At 38.1% G+C, this 19,629-nt stretch overlaps 1 protein-coding gene across 7 annotated transcripts in view; it reads left to right on the forward strand.

Moving 5' to 3' along the window:
• nrxn2b (neurexin 2b) overlaps positions 1-19,629 on the forward strand; it is an 825,611-nt gene that overhangs the window by 36,178 nt on the left and 769,804 nt on the right. For all 7 annotated transcript variants that reach the window (XM_015016195.1, XM_015016655.1, XM_015016584.1 and 4 more), the window contains exon 2: positions 10,090-10,110. In XM_015016195.1, the coding sequence (XP_014871681.1) occupies positions 10,090-10,110 (21 nt within the window). The remainder of the gene's footprint in view (positions 1-10,089; positions 10,111-19,629) is intronic.

The following is a 19,629-nucleotide window of genomic DNA, read 5'->3' on the forward strand; positions in this document are numbered from 1 at the left end:
TTTCAATTTTTGATATTTTTCAAGTTGGAGTTGTCTTAAAATTACTACTTTTTTCCTCCTAAAATTACAACATTATTCTGGTAATATTATCACTTTTTTCTCTTTTATAAAAACATTAGAGTAAAAAAATAAGAATCTTACCCTAATCTAATACCCAGTCATAGATTTTACTGAATTCAAAGTCCTAATAAGCATAAGCTGTAAAACCTGTTTGTCAATCAAGATGGCTGTCTTGGGCGTGCTGACAGCCAAGTGCACTAGTAAAAAAAAAAATAAAAATAAAAAATCCCAACTTTCCAAAAGTTACATCTTCAAAATCCAATAAAACTTCACTTTATCGGCCCCAGTCCTCACCATGACGGAGAAACATTGTTGTGATGTCCTGCTGAAGGTGGATTGTCCGAGTCGTGGCTTCTTAAAGAGACAAGAGACTAATTTCAAGGCGTCAGATGAACATTTTATTTTTTTTTTGTTTTATAACAATTGCAGGTAACAGTTACTTGTTTGTGCTAGAAAATTGCACTATGTGCCTGGAAATACATAATAACCCTTATTTAATGTTTAATTTGAAGGCAATTATAGCATTCTGGTCAAACAGGTGATTAGCTGTTAGGTATGTTTTTAAAGACAAGGCAGAAGAAGCATCGGCTCAAGTTTCTACTGCTGAGGGGCTGAGGGGCTTTGCCCCCCATTTAGTTCCGCCCCTGGTTTGACTTCAAATAAACAGCCTGTTTGTATTTTTTTCACTCAGCCTGGATGAAGTCTAAAAAAAAGAAGGGTAAACAGTAAATTAGAATGTGGCAGCTGCATTGAAAGCTGCTGTCTAGTCTTTGCTGATAGCTCAAAAGCTTCTCCAAATAGACAGCAGCTTTAGATGTCGTGAACAGAGACTGTTTTTGAACAACCAATCATGTCATTACTTTCACATCTTCTCCTTTTTAAACCTACTATTTGGCAAGTGTGTGTGAATTCTGCCTCTAAGACCTGTTCTAGCTGACTGGAAGAGGAAGAAAGCCTTTCTTTAACTGCGTGAACACCCACACTGTAATTTACTACCCTAAAAACATCACTCTTCTTTCATCTAATGTTAGTGTGTAATGAAATTGACTGGGCTGCTTAAAACATGTTTCTGATCAATACCTCTGCACTCTTAAGGTCCTTACGTTTTTTTGTTTTGTTTTGTATTTTTCTATCAGGCATAATAAGGAGTAAGTACAGCTTAAGAGGGTTGGATGTTTTTGTACATCGAAGAGAGTGATGCACAGAACACGCCGTACCTTTTAAAAGAGAGTGACGACTGACGCGTTGTGTGATGATGGGAAGCTGAACAGAAAAATCTCAGGATGGTGTGAGCTGTAGAAGTAGCTAAGTTTTAGAGTATGATGAGTAATGCGTTTGAAGAGATGAAGGCAGTCAGGATCTTTGAAGAATTCTGATTTGTTTACAGTTACAGCAAGTTCATCAATGGTACAAGGTAATTTTGAGTTATTTTGGGCAATGATTAGAGTCTGTGATGGTCAGAGTATGAATATTTTGTTGTAGTCATTATAAAAGTGTCCATGCATTTGTAAAAGTCTTAAATCTTAACATTTTGTTTTTAAAATTAAAGACTTAAAACGTCTTAAAATGGCCTTAAATATGTTAATTGCAGATCTTAGTTTTTTTTTTTTTTTGTTTGAGTCCTATGCATTCATCTTCATTGCGTTCTGTGACTTGAGGCTACCAGGAACTAGCTGCTAACATACCGTTGCTAGCCAGCTAGCTTTTTAGTCTCTATCATGGACGCAAAACCAGGCTGCAGCAGGTTCCCCCATACATCCTCCATATTTAGTTTTTTTTTCTTTTTTTTTTTTTTTCCCGGTCTTAAAAAGCACTCCAGGTGGCATTATAAAAGGTTTTAAAATGTCTTAAATTTGTAAATCATTAACAATTGCTGCAATAAATCTACTTATCGTGCACATTACAAACTACAATTTTGAAAATAAACTACTAAACTCATAAGAAATTACACTTTATTTAATCCAGTTGTTGAAGGCATAGTATTCTGTCATCACAGAACTAACAAAGAAAGTTTAGAATAGTGCAGAGCAAACAGTTATGCTGAGTGGTTTCCACTTCAGGAACCTTTTTCAGGTGCTTTCATGAGGTCTTTATTCACGCCCACACAACAAAATGCTTTTATGTAGGTTGTGCTAGCCAAGCTGGCCTTTCAGTTTGTACCGTAGATCCCATCAGTACTTAGAAGCACATCTCTTAAATGTGCTTCTTTCATAGTTTTACTTGAATGTGTATCTTTATCTTCCAAATAAGTCGTGTTTCTGCTGATCCAGCTTTGTTTTCCAGTTCTGTTGTTTCAACATTTGCTCCTCATTGGTTTAATATTTTCTCCTCCTCGTGATTTTTTTCACAATCCAAATGTTCACTAAAGTCTATAGTTCTTTTTTTTTTTACGTAGATTACAACTCTGAGGTCCTTATGGAAAATCTCTTGATGTTTCTGTAGCACACAATCAAAACTGAAATATGGAGTGAATGTGACACTAGAACCTAGAGATGGGAAGCTCGATCCAAAATATTTTTGATTTGCTCTCAAATTATATTTATGTGAAAAATACCCCAAAATGTATATGTTCCGTTTGTTGTGGTAACATGTTAAGTTTTTTATGGTTACCTATAAACTTTGACCAAATTCTGACCTAGGTTTCAACAAAATAACTCAAAGAAATCTACAAAAACACCCAAAGGTCAGACGTTTGGTATGTCGAACCTAAATAAAAACTATTGCTGGCCATCGGCAGCTGCGATACTGGCCTTCTATTTACTTGGTACCACATTAGTGCCAAAATATGCAGTATTACACATGTATTACACACCTATCTGAGATGCTACTGGCTGGTATGTGTGGAGTACCCAACCAGGAGGGCCATTTCTTTTTCCTGTTTGGCTGTTTCCCCAACAGCACAGAGGAAGGCTGTATAGCTTCTGTGTTCCTGCTAAAATGGCTTCCACTGTTTGCATTAATGCATATGAAGACATATTTTGTGTTTAAGCAATTAAAATTCTTTTTTTTTCAAAAGTGAGTCTTAAGTACTTGTGGATTTTAGCTAATTTAGCTGATTTTCTATTTGTGGTGGTCCAGACTACCTGGACTGCTCTGTATGCAGTTTCTACTGGCAGGTTTTGTGCAAATCCTCCTGTCATTTTTTTTGCCAAAAGTGATTATTTTTCTTCATCTTTTGGCAAAATAAGAGGTATTTTAATTTATCTATTTTGCCAAAATCACTTTTGGAAAAAATACTTATTTTAGGATGTTGACGACATGCTAAAGATTACTTAGTATCACAAAATAATTACACGACCGCTGGTTTTCCTTGGGGTGGTAAAGGTAAACTGCCACGTGAAACACCAATGGTAAAATGTTTCTTTGCTTTAATATCCATAAAACGGTCTGGGCTTTCTAGTGCCCAGAGTTTTTGTCAGTGTTCAGCGGGGGGGCAGAAAGTCGGTGTTCTGTGAAAATGCCAAAGATATCCCACTGATAATAGGTTTACCAGATCAGAATGCCAGGCCCCCATGAAACCATGTTTTTATTGTATCCAAAGGAATGCTGCATTTCATCTGAGAGGATAAAGCTTTATGTGCTGCTGCAATTTCCACCCTTTATATAAAACAGGCCACATCGTCTGCTGGCTTTCAGAAAAATGTTGGTGTTCACTGACTGGCGTGGACACCAACTGTGTGTGCAAAGCAGGCCGGCTATACTTGGACGATATAAAGTACCACTTTGAACTGTTTTTTGTTTGTTCTCTTTTCTGGAATCAGTTATTCCATTTCTTGGTACCCAGTGGGCTTGAATTACACCATCAGAAGACAGTAATGAATAGCTGCAGAAAGAGGCTGGAAAAGGAAAGGTTATCTTTTGTTTCTGTATTCTCTCTGGTAACACTTTATTTGAAGGGGTGTGCATAAGACTGACATAATACTGTCATAAACATGACATAACACCTGTCATGAACATAAAGAATTCTTTATGAATGTTTATGACAATTGTCATGAACTGTCATTCGGTAAATAATGACACTCTTAATGCAAAGTTGCTCTAAAAGTTACATTAAAAGTCCATTAAAAATGCCGACTTTGCATGATTTTGTAAATTCTGATAATTTAATCCAAAGTTGGCACTTTTAATGGACTTTTAATGCAACTTTTAGAGCAACTTTGCATTAAGAGTGTCATTATTTACCGAATGACACTTCATGACAACTGTCATAAACATTCATAAAGACTTCTTCATGTTCATGACAGGTGTTATGTCATGTTTATGACAGTGTCATGTCAGTCTTATGCACACCCCTTCAAATAAAGTGTTGCCTTTTCTCTTTGTTAAATTATTACGTAAAGCCGATTTGCAGAACTTCATTTTAAAGCCGTAACAAGGCGTTCCCAGGCCAGCCGACAAACTTAAGGGTTAAAACTGATGGAATCAGTTCTCATTGTCGCAGTTGAATGATAAAGAATCATGTCGTTCGACCTTGTGTCGTCACCAAGGTGACGAACCGCCTTCTCCATGCCTGACTGGTCTGAATTTCATGGTTGTGTTTTATTTAAGTGGAAAAGAAGAGCTACTCATCAACCCAGACACCTTGTGGAGGAAAATGTTTTGGTAAACCACACTTCCTGAATCGGAGGTTCGACTGTCCTGTCCAGAACCTCTGAATCAACCTTACTTGTGTGATGAAAATTCAAATTTGTCTAGGAATATTACATTAGACGTTTGCAAAGGACAAAAACACAAACCAAGACAGCCTCAAATTGGATTAATACTACTAATTCTATCTGGTGTTTTTCTATTGTTTCTATAATTTTTGCCACAACCACTAACTTTGACGAGATAAAAAAAACTTGTACAAATATCGGTCGTACTTGACTCCGAGTCTCAGGTGTCGGCTTTGTAATATAACTTTTGGTGAATAAGTACCATAAATACTTTTTCCAATAAATGGCAGCAACATGGCTGCTTTGAAAAAAATAAAAATAAATACAGTAGCCTATCAGGAGAAGTCATTGATTGCTATGTTCATATTCCTCCTGCACACTAAAACCACTGAAGCTGTGAACTGTTTATTTTATTTATTTTGTTTTTTACATTACCGGATCATAAACAAAGTTTGTGCATGTTTGTAGTGGAAACACGGCTCTTGTCAGAACTGAACAGCCAAACACGCACACACACACACACACACACACACACACTTCCTCAGTCTCTCTGTCATTGTTGTTCTCAGTATCATTATCATCTCAAAGCAAATTCGCCCTTCATCCTGTGCTGTCCTCTTCATCATGCAGCCTCGTATTAAACAGTGCATTGAAAAAAGTTGAGACTTATAGTAGTTTTCTACCTTTAATATTTTTAACCCGATTGTCTTCAGTTGTCTTTGTTTTTATCTCACTACTCTCACTTTTTTCATTTCCTTCATCGCCAGCTCAGTTTAACATGCTGACGTTTCTTGCACTGGATGTCAAAATATATTTTCTTTAAAAAAAAATCAATTTTACTCATCAAACACATCTGTTTTCTGAATTTATACAGTAACGGTTGTTTTGTTATATTGACTTTATTGTTTTCTCACTAAATCTTGTATGAAAGATAAAAGCCCTGCAGTGTCAGCTGTTGTCTTTAGCTCATCATCCAGCTGAGCGGCTTGACTTTGACAGGAGAGTCAGGACCTTCACACTACAAGTTATTACATTTGCCTGACCTCCCTCTGAAACCTGCCTGGCCATTAAAGCAAATGACTCAGACCACCGGCGTCATTCTCCTGTGAAGATGGACGTTCATGAGCCAGGAGTTCTGCCAGGATGAGGCCCAGCAGTGAAGTCCACCTCCGGCTCATTTCCCGTTCACACAGGTTAACAAGCAGCGCTGACCTGGAGCTCTTCACCTCGGCTGCTTTGACGACTTACACAAAGAGAGCAACGCGCTCCGTTTGGCTTTCAATAAAGAAAACGACTTCTTTTTTTCCTGTGACTCATTCTAAAACAAAACGCCATTAAGAATTACATCAGTGACTCCATAACGTACTGCGATTTTAAGTTTCTCTATTCAGGCAGCGCAGCAAAGCAGTGAAAGCTGGAAATACGTACGTAGCAGTTCCATTTGTTTTATTTTAGATTATGTAAATGTTGGTAACGATGGCAACCACTCTCATATAGTTGACCTTTCTGCTTTTAATGGAACGGGGTATTAAGTATTTTCTAGGCACAGAGACATTTGATAACATAATTAACTATGTTACCTTCAGTTGGTATGAAAATGAATTGTATATCAAAAGTAACTTCAAAGAAATTTGAATTTGATGCCTTAAAATGATCCTCTGTCTCTTTAAGAAGCTCCCACCCTTCTTTGGAGTTTGCTTTGAGTATTGGGGCTCCGTCATGTTGGAACAGGTGGGGGCCAACCCCAAACAGCACTGAGCACAACGTTTGTTCTCTGCTCTATCAAACTTCACATTTGACAAAGAGCAATCAGAGAAGCACAGTTCAACTGAAAGCTGTCAAATTCGGACATCCATGCTGGGTTGTGGGATGGAGAGATTCAGAATGCTTCTCCACTGCTCTGTCCATCCCAGCCTGTTGCAGATCTACGCTTTACCTCCACTGACAGCTCTCTGGTTTTGCCATGGCAGAGATGATGACTGGAGTTTCAGACCAGCTCGAGTTGCAATGAGGGCTACGCTCACTCTGCAACCTGAAGTCTTACTGCCAGCTGCATCTGATCGTTTCAGGTCGGATTGTTTTCGAATGCGACCCAGGCCACTCGGACTAAATCCGGTACTAAATCCGGTTAAATGCATCTGATGTTTTTAAGTGTGATCTGAGTCTATACGGTCGGGTCACACTCATCCCACCGCTCCACCGTTAGCATCCATGGTTAGTTCTGCAAACACTCAACCCCACAAATAAAGGTACGATATACTCAGAGCTCAGAGCTGAAGTATAAGCATTATTTATTTGTTGTGTCCTTGTCATTTATTTTCAACCTTTTATCACCGCTAAACTTTAAACTGTAGGGTTTTTTTCCCATGCAGTTTTTAGAGACTTCTAATCATCAATGAGCGTTAGCTCCTTGGCTGCTATAGAACTCGCATTGTATATGGTATATTATGCAAAGTGTATTCTGCTACTGATGAATCTATTTGTTTGGTTATGATTGGGTAAGTTGTGCTGCTTCCTACAGCATATAAACAGGGGGGAGAGTGATATGAAAAAGGCTTATTTTAAATGCAAGCAAAGCTTTCTTCCCCTTGGTAAATCCACTAGTTAGCTTAGTGAGAGGATTAGGAATGAAAAGTCTCTCAGTTGCCTCCGAAGCCCTTTGGGATTTATTGTTGAAGAAACTCAGCTTTCCCACTGCTTCCATCTGAACTCAGTTGGAATACTACACTGCTGTTCTGCTTACCTGAATTCTCCTTTTTTTAGGTACTTATGATTAATTGTGGCTATTGTATTATTTTTGTTTGGTTTATTTCGGAGGAAAATTTGTCTTCCCCTGTGTTCGATATTGTTAATTATCTTAAATGTGTTGTATCAGGGGCTGTGCAGGAAGGCGCAAGGACAGAAACACTACATTCTCTTAAATTTACTCAAACGTAGTGAGAAAAATCTGCGGAGAAGAAAATAATTCAAAAATCGTCTTCATTCTCCAGAATTGCGCCAAAGAATCCAGAATGGGCGCGCCCAAATTAGCAAATACTTGTAATATTTTTAAATGTTACAGAAAACAAGCCGTTTTAAACCTGATGCAGTGCTGCAGCAGAAAACCTAATGAAGTGAGAGAAATGTGCTGGAGGAACCTCTGCGTTCAGAATGCTGAGCTCTTGTTGTGTTTTGATAAAAGACAATGTGTTTGGCCTTGGCTAGCGGTTCTCATTTTAGCACCTGTTCCAACAAAAACAGCAAAAAATAATCACACACACACTTTTCTCCACAATCGGTTGTGAATCACAAACCGTCCTGACAAGATGAGAATCCTGCTGGAGTTTTGAAGCCAGTGGCTATTTGAAATCCACTCTAATGAAAAAGACCTCTGGGATAAAAACCAATGGGTTGTAAAGACAACAGGAAAATAAATTGGATAAAAACGACAAAGCTTCAAATGGTGAGAGAATCCTGCTTTCTGAGAGCAAAGTCCTCTCTGCTCTTTTTGCACTTTGATTCAAGGCAGTTCAGATGTGAACTGTCGGGTTAAAATCCTGCTGTTAATGCCGTTCATTCATCAATTTATCATTTATATCGGCAGTTCTTTTAATTACACACACGAAAAAAACCCAGAGCAGACCAAGCCTGGCTTTCAGAGTTAAACGATAAAACTCCCCGTCTGCATGCAGGGGTTTTATCTGCTCAATAATACACTTAAACAATGTCAGTTTTAGTGAAATAGTTCACAGAAACACAGCAAAAGATATTGCAAGATTGCATTAATATAAGACAAGCCGCAGATTCTATGATGATTTTTTTGAGTAGAAGCAGGTCAATAATTGTGGTTCTAGTTTAATCATTTCTGTTTCTCAATTCTAGAATTGATACACCAGGCTAAGAAGACCATTTAAATATATGTTTTTTTTTTTAATTATGTGAAAATTTTAATTTAGAACACATCTGCTCAACACTACAGGTACCAACTTTCTGTAATAGTTTGAGTTTCCTCTTCTTCTCCTTGGACGCTATCAGGCTCTTATTCTAGTTGTTGGTGGATGTTCCTGTCAATAAAAGATGATTTGAATGCTTGGCAGTTTGAAAGAATTCACTATTAAATCTGGAGAAAAGTTTATACATGATTGAAGGATGAGTTTAAGAGGATCTATTTTCAGGAACTCGACGTGTTGTGGCTGATCTGATTGACTGTCTTCGCAGCCACACGTCTTCTGTGGGGATTTGTTGAAGTTTTATCCTAACAGCTCCACTTATCATAAAATCTTAATGTTAAAAGCCAGTGGAAGAACGCTCCGTCATATTAACGCATTTGAATTCTGCTTTCTTTTTCTTTTTCTTTTTTTTTTTAACCCATTTATTTATTCATGTATTGGAGGTGGCATGATGTGGGGTGTTTTTCCAGGTTTTTTTTTATGTGTCGCTGGGACACAAATTCCCGTGAGGATACCACATGCTGCTTCCGCCAGACTGACTGAAATTCTGACTTCAAGACTCTGAGCTAGTGCAGAGCTGGGCTAACAATGTTTCATGGACACCAAAAGACCCTTACACACACACACACACACACACACACACACACAGGCACAGAGATGTAGATCAAAATGCCAAAATCTCCACTGGGACACATTGTCAACTTCCATTTTTTGGTCCCTTCTTATCTTCAAACGTGGCCCTTTTAGTGTGGCAGGCGGCTTCAGTTTTGTGCCGATGAGGGACATCTTCAGCGAAGTCACTGTAGTGCTGTTGTGTGCTGATTATTATAACCCCGCCTTTCTTAGCACAATAAAGAGTATGTGAGAGTGCTACCTGTTGGGGGCTTGGTGATATGGACTTTGCGTTATGTCACAATATTTTGTGGCGCGAATGTGTAAAAGTGACGATAAGAAACTTTATTTCTTTTTTAGCTAACTGTATAACCCAGAAGTCAGCTTAGTTCTCACAAAATAAATAAGTCGTTCCCATGAGACAGCAAGTCGTGCCCACGAACTAAACAAGTGTGAAGGCGCTAAGCTGCACACATTAACTGCATTTTATCATATTTTCAAATTTATTGCTTTGTATTGACACACTTTTTGAACAGTGGAGAAAATAGTGATATTAACAATCCTGACAATACAGAGTATAAACAGTAATAGGAATTTATTATGATGACAATAAATCAAATTTATTTTAATAAATGATTCGATAAATCGCCATCCCTGCTACGTACTTCAGCTTGTACTGGGAGTGGGTGTGGTCATGGTTGGCTGATGGTTACACATATTTACTGTTTCTTTGATATTTCTTTAAAACAGTCATGAGTTTGGAAGACGATTTGACTTGTTCTCTGTGTTTTTCTCTCCCCCTGTTCTTCATGCATTTCGTTTGGATCCCTAAGCTGAAGAGTATGCTGTGGAAGGTAAGACCGATGCTTTTCTCCTCAGGCAGTCTGTTTGCACTCCCCACTGCTGTCATGGCTGCTGATGCTGGGTGCTTGTTAATAATCTGTGCAGAGGTGGCATTGTCAGTTTGGACTGCGGTTTGAAGTGACGTCCAGGGGCCTCAATTCAAGTTTCTGAACGAGATAAAAGGGATACATTTGCAATCATATCGATCCCTTTTTATCTGGTGTTTTTTTTTTACTTTTTTTATATATATATGGTTCTTTATTTTTGACTTTTTAAATTTTTTTTTTTCAATTTATTTATTTTATCTTGGTTGTGATTTGTTTACGAAGATGCAAAACCGTAAATCGCACACAGGTGTATTGAAGTCAGCAGTGTTTCACAGTGCTTCATCGAAAATAACAAGAAAACTTGTGATTTAGAGATCAACTCTTTTTACTTTCCTTCCCTTATTCTCCTCCCCTCAGAGGTGAACAAATGCTTTTAGCTGGGGCCCCTGAGGGACGCCCTAAGCCCTTAGGCCAGGCACTAAGCCTGAGCTGGATAGAGGAGAATTAATGGATAGATCAGTCTTCACTTGGATGTCTGCAGACACTTGCCTGTTTCACCTCTGCAGCTGAGGAGCTTCAACTGTTTAAGGGAATGCAGGTGTTGGTTAAGTAGAGTCAGAGCTGGCGTCTCGCTGTGCTTCCATGGCTTGGCGTTTAAGAGGTGGGAGCTGACAAATGTCAACGAGTTTGATGGGAAATGATCATTTATTATTTTTATTACGATCAGGTCTAAACTTAAAGATTGAATCTATGAGGAATGTTAGCAGTGTTCTTCCAATCCAGACTTGCTGTCGGTTGTGATGCTACATACGGTACAGTCTGCAGATGCAAGTTAGGTATCTTCATTTCATTTTTTCCTTCACGTGTGCAGTTCACTTAGTTATAGGGAGTCTATCATTAGCTGCGTTTCCATTACTAATGTACGTACATTTTTGTTGATATTCTTCTGATGTCGAAAAAAATATTTTGCAATCACTGTGTTTCCATGCAATAAGAAATTAAATTAAGGTCACGTGCTCACGTGATAAGTCATTAAAAATCATGGCAGAAGAGCCGCCTCATCCTATCACAAAAATCTTTATAGCGAAAACTGTGCCTTTTCAAAATTGGCACGTTTCTATTAATTGAATTTATTTTCATAACTTCAATTTGTGCAAATCAATGGAAACACAACTAATGAGTGAGTAGGACATATTTTGCATTTTGTCTATGATCAGTAGACAAGTCTATGGTCTATGATCAAACAGTAGGTTAGTTTCTGATGAATGACATAAAGCATTGTCAAATGGTATAGTTCCCTGCCTAGCTTAGCTAATATTTTAGTTAATCTTTATCTGTTTTATGAAAAGATGAGACTTTTTGATAAAAAGTAGGAGTTTTGTTGGGGAACATATCCTCTTCAGAGGAGCGTTTTCAGGTCTATTGTCTCTCAGACTAAACTCATGAATGTCTGAGTTTTCCATTTCGGCTCTGTCTTTACAGTTTACTTGAGTCTGTGTTCGGTGAGATTGGGTTTGGTGGCTGCAGGTTGGAAGACTGGCACCGACTGATGGTGCAGAGAGAATGCAAAGGCCAAGAAGTGGCAGATGACCGAGGATATATTCACAGTTCATGGTGTGCTTGTGATATGTTGCTGGTTTTAGTGGCAAGCTTGAAATACTTTGATTGTTTCACGGATAAGTACGCGAATAAACGTGTTGTACTAAGAGGACGGTAGTTTTATTTTGTAAACACTCTTATTTTCTCAGTTATTTTCTCTCATTGCTGTGTGTTCTTTCCTTGGGTTAAAAAAAAAAAAGAACTGAAACTCATGGCAGTAGTTTAACTGGCTTATGGCGGTGAGGTAGACTCATTGTGTCTGCAGTGGGGTACTTGCGTTAAAAAAGAGAAACACTTTTAAAAATGAGACACTTCAATTTTCTGAACCGTCTACAAGTGTTGGAATACTGATGAGGTTTTGTGTTGGAAAAAGAGAGCAGAAGTTCAACATGGTACGAGATGATGCCAAATTTAAGACTACTGCGCAACCAGCAGTAGCTTCTTCCTTTTAAACTAGAACCAATTAAAGATGCTCAAGGTAGTAAAAAGGTGGTGGTATGTTTATGCTCGGTGTCACACTAGAGTACTCTGTCAAAAGAACACATCAGTGCATCGGATTGTCTCTTGCGTTGTATGCCAACCATTTTTTCAATTCAGTTTTTTTGTGACCAGCCTAGGTATGCTAGTTGCTACCCGACTGAAGGCTAATGCTAGCTTAGTTGTGCTAATAAACAGCAGAAGAAATGGGTAAACCAGTGAGTGACCATCTGGGTAGTTGTGAGAATCTCCTATTGCTAGCAGTAGCCTATTTGCGCTAATGAATGGCAGAGGAAGAGGGCAAACCAATGATTGACCAGCCTAGGCATGCTAGTCGTTAGCCTGTCCTTCTCCCAGCGCCAACCATTCAGTTATCAGTGTCAGTTGCTCAGTTGCTGGTGTCTCCTTCGTCTTCAACCAGTAAGGTACAGTAAGTACAGTAAGTAGCCACCACTGGGGGTGCAATAGTGTCATTTTTGTCCCTAAAACTGCCCCGTACTTGAAACTATCTCTTCCATCAAACATAATGGGCAAGAACCATATTCCTGATTCCAAAGTCTCCCTGCCTGTCTTCCCACATATAGTATAAGTAGACTGTTTATTCCAGTGCATAGGTACAGTTTTGTCCATGACCATGAACATGGATAAGAGGAAAATAAAATTCCGGGTACAGGGACAAGATGATGGATTTAGTGACCAGCTGCTGTGTTTGAGTGAACAATGTCCTGAGCTGCCCACACTGATCTTAATCAATCTGGTCAAGGCTAATGATCTTTTCTCTCCGAGCCATGCAGGCCTTTGACTTAATCTTCCTCTCCAGGGGAGAGAATAACTGATTTTTCCGCAGAACAACAGACAGAGGCTGACGTCGCAGAGATACAGGATTATTTATATAAGTGGAGCCTGTAGATTCAAGAGATTACTTTGGATCATCCAAACCAGATTATGAAATTTGTTCTTATTTTGGCGAGGATAAATAAAACAGAACAATAGGCAAAACTGTTCCTATTTAAGTGTGCATGTTTGTGTGCATGTGTATAAAGAAGATAATAAATGTAGTGATTTCATGTAATCATATCAGTCTGGTAGTAACCTAGATTTTTTTTTTCTATAACAACTAATATTCATAAAGCTTTACTTAAATGCTAAAAATGTTGGTGTTTACTTCACAGCAGATAGGAAAATTAAATCAGTTTTTACCCTATAAACTGGTGAATTCAGGTGTTATTGTTGAAATAATACGTAAATGATATTAGAGAATAAGTGACATTTCAGTCTGAAAGGGGAAAAACATGAGATAGTTCAGTCACTTAACAGAGCTAAAGAGTCCTGACTAACTGTCCCAGTAAGTGGTTGGGCCTGCACCAACCTTATAGATGGTAACTTTTATTTTGATGGTCCTTTCTCAAGTGTAGGGTTAGAGTTGGTGAACAAAAACAGTGACATTAGTTATGATTCTTTTTGGAATTTTAGGTGCTGAACTTGTGGATGTTGTGTGTAGTTATACTTCAGGAACCAAATGTGTAAAAAATAATATATATTTTGACTTGCATAACCAAGCCTAACCTAGCTGAAAGTCTAGACAAAGAGAAAATGCAATAATAGGATATACAATAAGAGCGGTATTTTTTATTTATTTATTTATTTTTTCATTGAGTGATACGAGCCTCTCCATGTTTTCCTGAATTCCAGGGAGATTAGTTGTGTTCAAACAAAGCAATCAGTTTCAGGAAGATAAACGTTTTGAACGTAGCAAACCGAAAAGGCTGGATTACAGACACACACCGTGACCTTGTTGAAAAAGGAAAACTGGACCAATGGGAGGGAGGATAAAATGGCGTCTCCTTTTGCCGCTCGCAAATTGCTCATACTGTTCAGACCGTAGGGGGCTTCCTTTGTGTGCCCTGCTTTTTGCCAGATGTTGGGTTGAGATTAAGCTCTCTCAGGTCCAACCATGCCATGTACTAGTTCCAATGCTCACACAACTCTCATTTTTGTCATGTGAATGTTTTTGTCATAACTCGTACGTGAACAATCAAATGGGCAACTTTTTTTGTTTTTTTGAGAAACTAGCTTTTTCAGTACCGCATCATACATATATCAGAGATCTCAAGAGATTTTGCTATATGAAAATATAAATATATTCCTGTTGTCAAGGACTTCTCCGGATGGCGAAAGAGAGACTGTAAGAAAATATTACAAGACACGACGACTGACTAATGAAACTTTGGTTTCCATCTTATTTTAGGTTTTATAGTTTAAAACCTGAAAGACTAATCAGCAGGTTTTACAAATTAATTTTCTGAGCTTGTAAATCTTTATTCTGTTTTTAAAACACTAAAAAGTATTTTTTTATGCTTATTTTAACCTGTAGGCACAAAACTGAGGAGTTCTAGAATAGTTATTAAGAACTCTTAGGAGAATTTTCTCAATGTCTAAAGCATTTGTTATGGTCAAACATGACTTGGATAATTCCACAGCTAAAGAGTTCAAATTTAGTCTATGTGTGAAAAGCCAAAGCAGTGAGCTGCTGTGTAAATGGGGACAATGGAGATGATGCACAGCTGGTGAGATATGGAAGAAGTCCAGCAAGTGCCAAACAGAAAAGTGTGAATCTCTGTAAAACGAAGACATTTCCATCTACTAGAGAGGCAGCTGGTAATGAAGGGAACTTTAAAGCATGCAAACACTGTGTTGGACATTGTTGTTTCTCAGATGGTGCTACTGTTGATGCTGGTACCGAGCTAATTGCTCTGTAGGGTGTGGCCCAAACACACCCTATACCAAGCAAAAAGCAAACAACTTTTTGCTTGGTGTCTCATTAAAGCCATAATGAGGACATGCCTAATGAATATTTATAGCTTCTTAAATTAATTGGAATTCTTCTTAGTTATTTTCTGTGAAAGAGTATTGTATGGATTTTAAGCACAGCCATAATTTTTGAGAAGTTTAGTCCTGTTGATGAAAATTGATCTCCTGATGTTAACGGTCTTTTGTCATTAACAGATTAAGCATAGGCTATTTAAAATCCAGTCGTGTGTTCGGTCTGCGGTAATTGTTGAAGGTTTTTCATCTGGAAACATTGCCTATGAAACGAATGAAAAATACTTTTCGCTTCCTGCCTGAAAATAAATGATAAAAGGAAGAAAGAAAGTTTGGTCAGTCCGGTTGATAGAACTCTTTTTTTTTTAGATGTCTGTCCCTTTCAAGTGCGGAAGCAAGATGAAATAACCTGAAAATACGTAAAATTGTACTCTTTTGGTGAAAACAACAGAAGGCCATTTCTCTCTGTTTGTAGCGTTAGGAACACCTTAGATAAAGGAAACTACTGTTTTCTCATCCAGTAAACCAAAGTGTGATACTACATGACTGCATCCTTTGAAACATATATGGACCAATGAAACCTTCACTCTTAACTACCGTAAACACATAAATTGGGCTACAACAGTTTCTTAAAATTGTTTACGTAAACACCATATTTTGTATTGTTGAACTTTGTGGTTCAGTCTTGATGGATTTTTCTCTAGAATGCAACTCCAAGATATTGACGGAAAATTTGCCTACCTGCATATGTTTTTGCAGAGCACATCGAAAATATTTGACAATGGAGATTGGGAGGTTTCAATATCTAGGCAATGCTACTGGACAAGGTGTTGCTCTGCAAAGCAACCAAACTAGGAATGCCTTCATTTTCCTTGAACTGATTGGCTGCTGCTCATGTTAGCTACTGGAGTAGTACTAAGACAGCTTTCCACTGTGCATATTAATGCATGTTAATACACACATTTGAACTATTAATATTTGAACTATTAAAACAGGCATTTATAAGTATTTTTAAAGGGGATCCCAAGTATTCTTGAACTTCAGCCATCCACGGTTGGTTGTTGCCTCTCACCCTGGAGAAAACCGAAGGTCTACTTTGTCATAAGGTCTCATCAACTGAAAATAGACTCACACTTTTGCTTACAATATCAAACGATTTGCTCACTGCGTCCCACAGTTTAGGAACCTCTTCTGTAAGCAATCACAATGTATAAGATTGTTGTCAACTGAACCTCTTCTTTCAACTTTTGAGTTGGGTGAGGTGACAAAGGTTCTTCCAAAGCGAGTCCCCCTCTATGGGAGACAAATAGATAGTCTGAATCCTCCATGAGTTTTTTTCTCGCTGGTCTCCAAAGTGAAGTTCCTCTGATTACTGTCCACTCCTGGTCACACACAAGCTTATTAAATGAAATTGCTTTAATGAAAGCGGATTATGTATCAAATTAAAGTATCAAATTAAGCATATTTCACAGTATAATTGTTCACATTGTTTTTACAAAGTGGAGCTGTTGACAACATTTTAAATGCTTATTCAAATGTGGCGTTTCTCTTCTAACATGAAAGTAAATCTCTTCTTTTTGTTTTACCGACTGCAGTCAAAAACACAGTCATCCTATTTTCTTTCTGTTTTTGATCTCCACGTCTGTCAGTCAGGTTTTATTTCTACTTTTGTTCAGGCCGTCGGCCATTTTATTCTGCGTTTTCCTCCTCCTTGGCGTCAGGCAGCTCTACGTTTCTCATCTTGCCGCAGTCCGTTGGCCACATTTCTATCCTTTCCTTCCATATGTTGCCTCCATTCTCGTTGCTCCTTTGCTGCGAGTTGCGCTTTGAGGCTGAGCTAAGAGGCGTATTGCAGAGCTTCTCGTGGGAGGTTTTTTTATTTATGTCTGTGGAGTGGACAACGTAATGAAGCTTTAATGAATTAGAGGGGAGCAGAGGTTTAGGGGCTGGTGCCCACCATGTGTACTTAACAGGACAACATGTCCTTTTATCATTTGTTTTCCCTGAGCTCTGATGCTGCTCAACTGCTAAACTATCAGAGTATTTGTAAAGGTAAACAAATATAAGACCTGAGTCCTCAACTCAGTGTTTGTGAATGCATTTACAAGCCCCCAAGATTTTACACAGAGGTTTAAAAAAAAAAAGTCTAAGAAGGTGTTTAACCTGAAATAACTGTGCCGTCAAAGTGAAACCAGGCCCAAAGGAATGGGGATTATGAGGCCAGTGTAATCACGGCAACACTTTAGTAATTCCTTCTCCCTCTGCATCCTTAGTCAGTTTCACTTTGTGTGGAAAGACAGACACACTTGTCTTTAGTTATGAGGAACTCAAATGTTACAGATGTTTTTTTTTATTTATTTATTTTTTTTATCTTAATTCACACTCTGTCCTGAAATGACAAAGTTAAATCAAAAATCCATCCATTCATCCATCCAATTTTTTTAATATCTGCTCATCCTTCACAAAGTGTTTCTGTTGCCAAATAAACCAAAACTACAATCCAAAAACCACTTCAGTCTAATTTTTTATTGAAAAAGTTTTTTTTTCTTTCTTTCTTTTATATCTGACTTAATACTGACATTATTCTTGGACTGAAGCAACTAAACCTGGGTTGTTATTGATTGTATGCTGAAATTCTACTTAATTTGATGTTTTTTTTATCTAAAAAGATTTGTCAAGTTCTCTGAAGTTTAAGTCGTTGTTGGAGCCAGTTAAGAGTCGTCTTGCTTCATAGTAAACACTCAGCATGGGCTTTTGGAGATAATTCAGTATTTAGGAGAGAAAATTCAAGCTGTTTGTCTTTGTTGGTTGGATCCTCATGCCCTCTGTCTCTCAACAGTCTGTAGTTCAGATTTAACACCTTACCATGTATAAATATGCCAAAGATTAGATTAAATAATATTTTCATATATTGACGAGGTTTGTTTTTGATGGGATATTAGACGAGCTTCATCTCCCAAAGAATTTCAAAACCATGTACAATGAACATCAGGCTTTTACTTTTACATCTCCGTTCTTCGTGGAGTTTAGGAACGAGAGCTGGCTGCGAAAAGCTCAGATCTGTGAATCCTTTAGACTCCCTGTGGAAATGATTATAACTGCCTATTTTAAAAACACCATGTAGACCTTAATATGCTTTAACACACACAGTGGAAGCCTTCCTAGCACTAGCACAGAAGCTAATATCTACGTTCTGATCTCTGCCAATCAGTGCCAAGGAAAAGAATGCTGCTCCTGGATTGGCTGCTGTGCAAACACCACCCAGTAGCGTGTCGGGTAGCATTGTGTCAAAATATTACAGTTTTCCAACCTGTAATGTCTTTTTTGATAAATCAGTAAATGCAATAAAAGCACAATAAATTTGGAATCTACAAACACTGAACCATAAATAGACGAAGTTCTGCTGCAGTTGGAGAGCAACAGAGCCTTCTCATAATACTGATCACCTTATTGCATGTTTTCACTTGTATTTTGACTATTTGTCTTTGTAAGCTCTCCTTGCCATCACCCTAATGTTTAGCTCCCTTAAGTACTTTGTTATATTGCCCTCAAATAATATCTCAAGTAATTGTTTGCCAAAAGTGATTTTTTTGTGTGTGTGCCTAAAATATATGTTTTGGCAAAAAAATAAGTGGCAATTTTTTTATTTATTTTTGCAAAAATGACACGAGCCATTATTTCAGGAAGGTGATGATATTCAGAAATATAGCTGGGCCTCTCCAAAAATGTTTTTGATTATTATTTGCACACAGATGAAACCTGAATGTGGCGTTCAGAGCACTGTAGACCTGAGTCTGTGAGGGATATTAATTATTTTGAGCTTAACCATAGCTGTGAGTTGTGTGTGAAAGACTTAGCAGTTTGAAACAGTGTTTGTATTTGTTCTTCTTGAACAGCAGGATCTTAAACCGTTTTTATCGACGGATATTCAGATTTGTTAGAAATAGAAAAAAAACTCATTTGTTAAACATCTTCAATGTGATCCGGGTCCAGTTGTCTCTTGTTTTTGACGAACATTTTTTTAAACCTTGTTGTTGACCAGCGCTTTTATGCCGCAAGGCAGTCGATGGTCAGGTTCACTCAACCCAAAGTTTATATGCTGGTTCTTTTTTATGGTTTATCTGTATAAAGTCTGTTTGTTTGGGACTCTTATGTGCAGAGCCAGACTTGATAGAGTAACAAAATAGGCATCTAAAAACATAAATAAAACTGATCTGTCCTTTTTACATCAGTATAGACAGAAACCCCACTGCTTTTTTCCTTTTTTTTTTTTCTGTGGCGTTTCACTGCTCATGCTGTCAGTGTGCTCCAAGCACTATGATGAGTTGTTATCAGAAACACCATAAATTTGTTCAGCATCTGCCACAAAGCCTGGGTCCCTGCAGCTCTTATTTATTTATCTGTCACCAGAGAGGACCGGAGAGGAGGATCTTTAATGCCACTCAGGCTCGGGTCGCTTTGCGTCTCGTCTTATCTGCTGAAAAGCGAGGAGGAGAGGGAAAGGCGTCGGCGGGGGCGGGGGAAAGGTGGTCTGGGGGGAAAAAAAAAAAAAAAAAAATTGGGGTCAAAGAGCAAAAAAGAGAA

Source organism: Poecilia latipinna, unplaced genomic scaffold (genome assembly GCF_001443285.1).
Source record: "Poecilia latipinna isolate Pla-1442-1.1 unplaced genomic scaffold, P_latipinna-1.0 Scaffold6, whole genome shotgun sequence".
Lineage (NCBI taxonomy): Eukaryota > Metazoa > Chordata > Actinopteri > Cyprinodontiformes > Poeciliidae > Poecilia > Poecilia latipinna.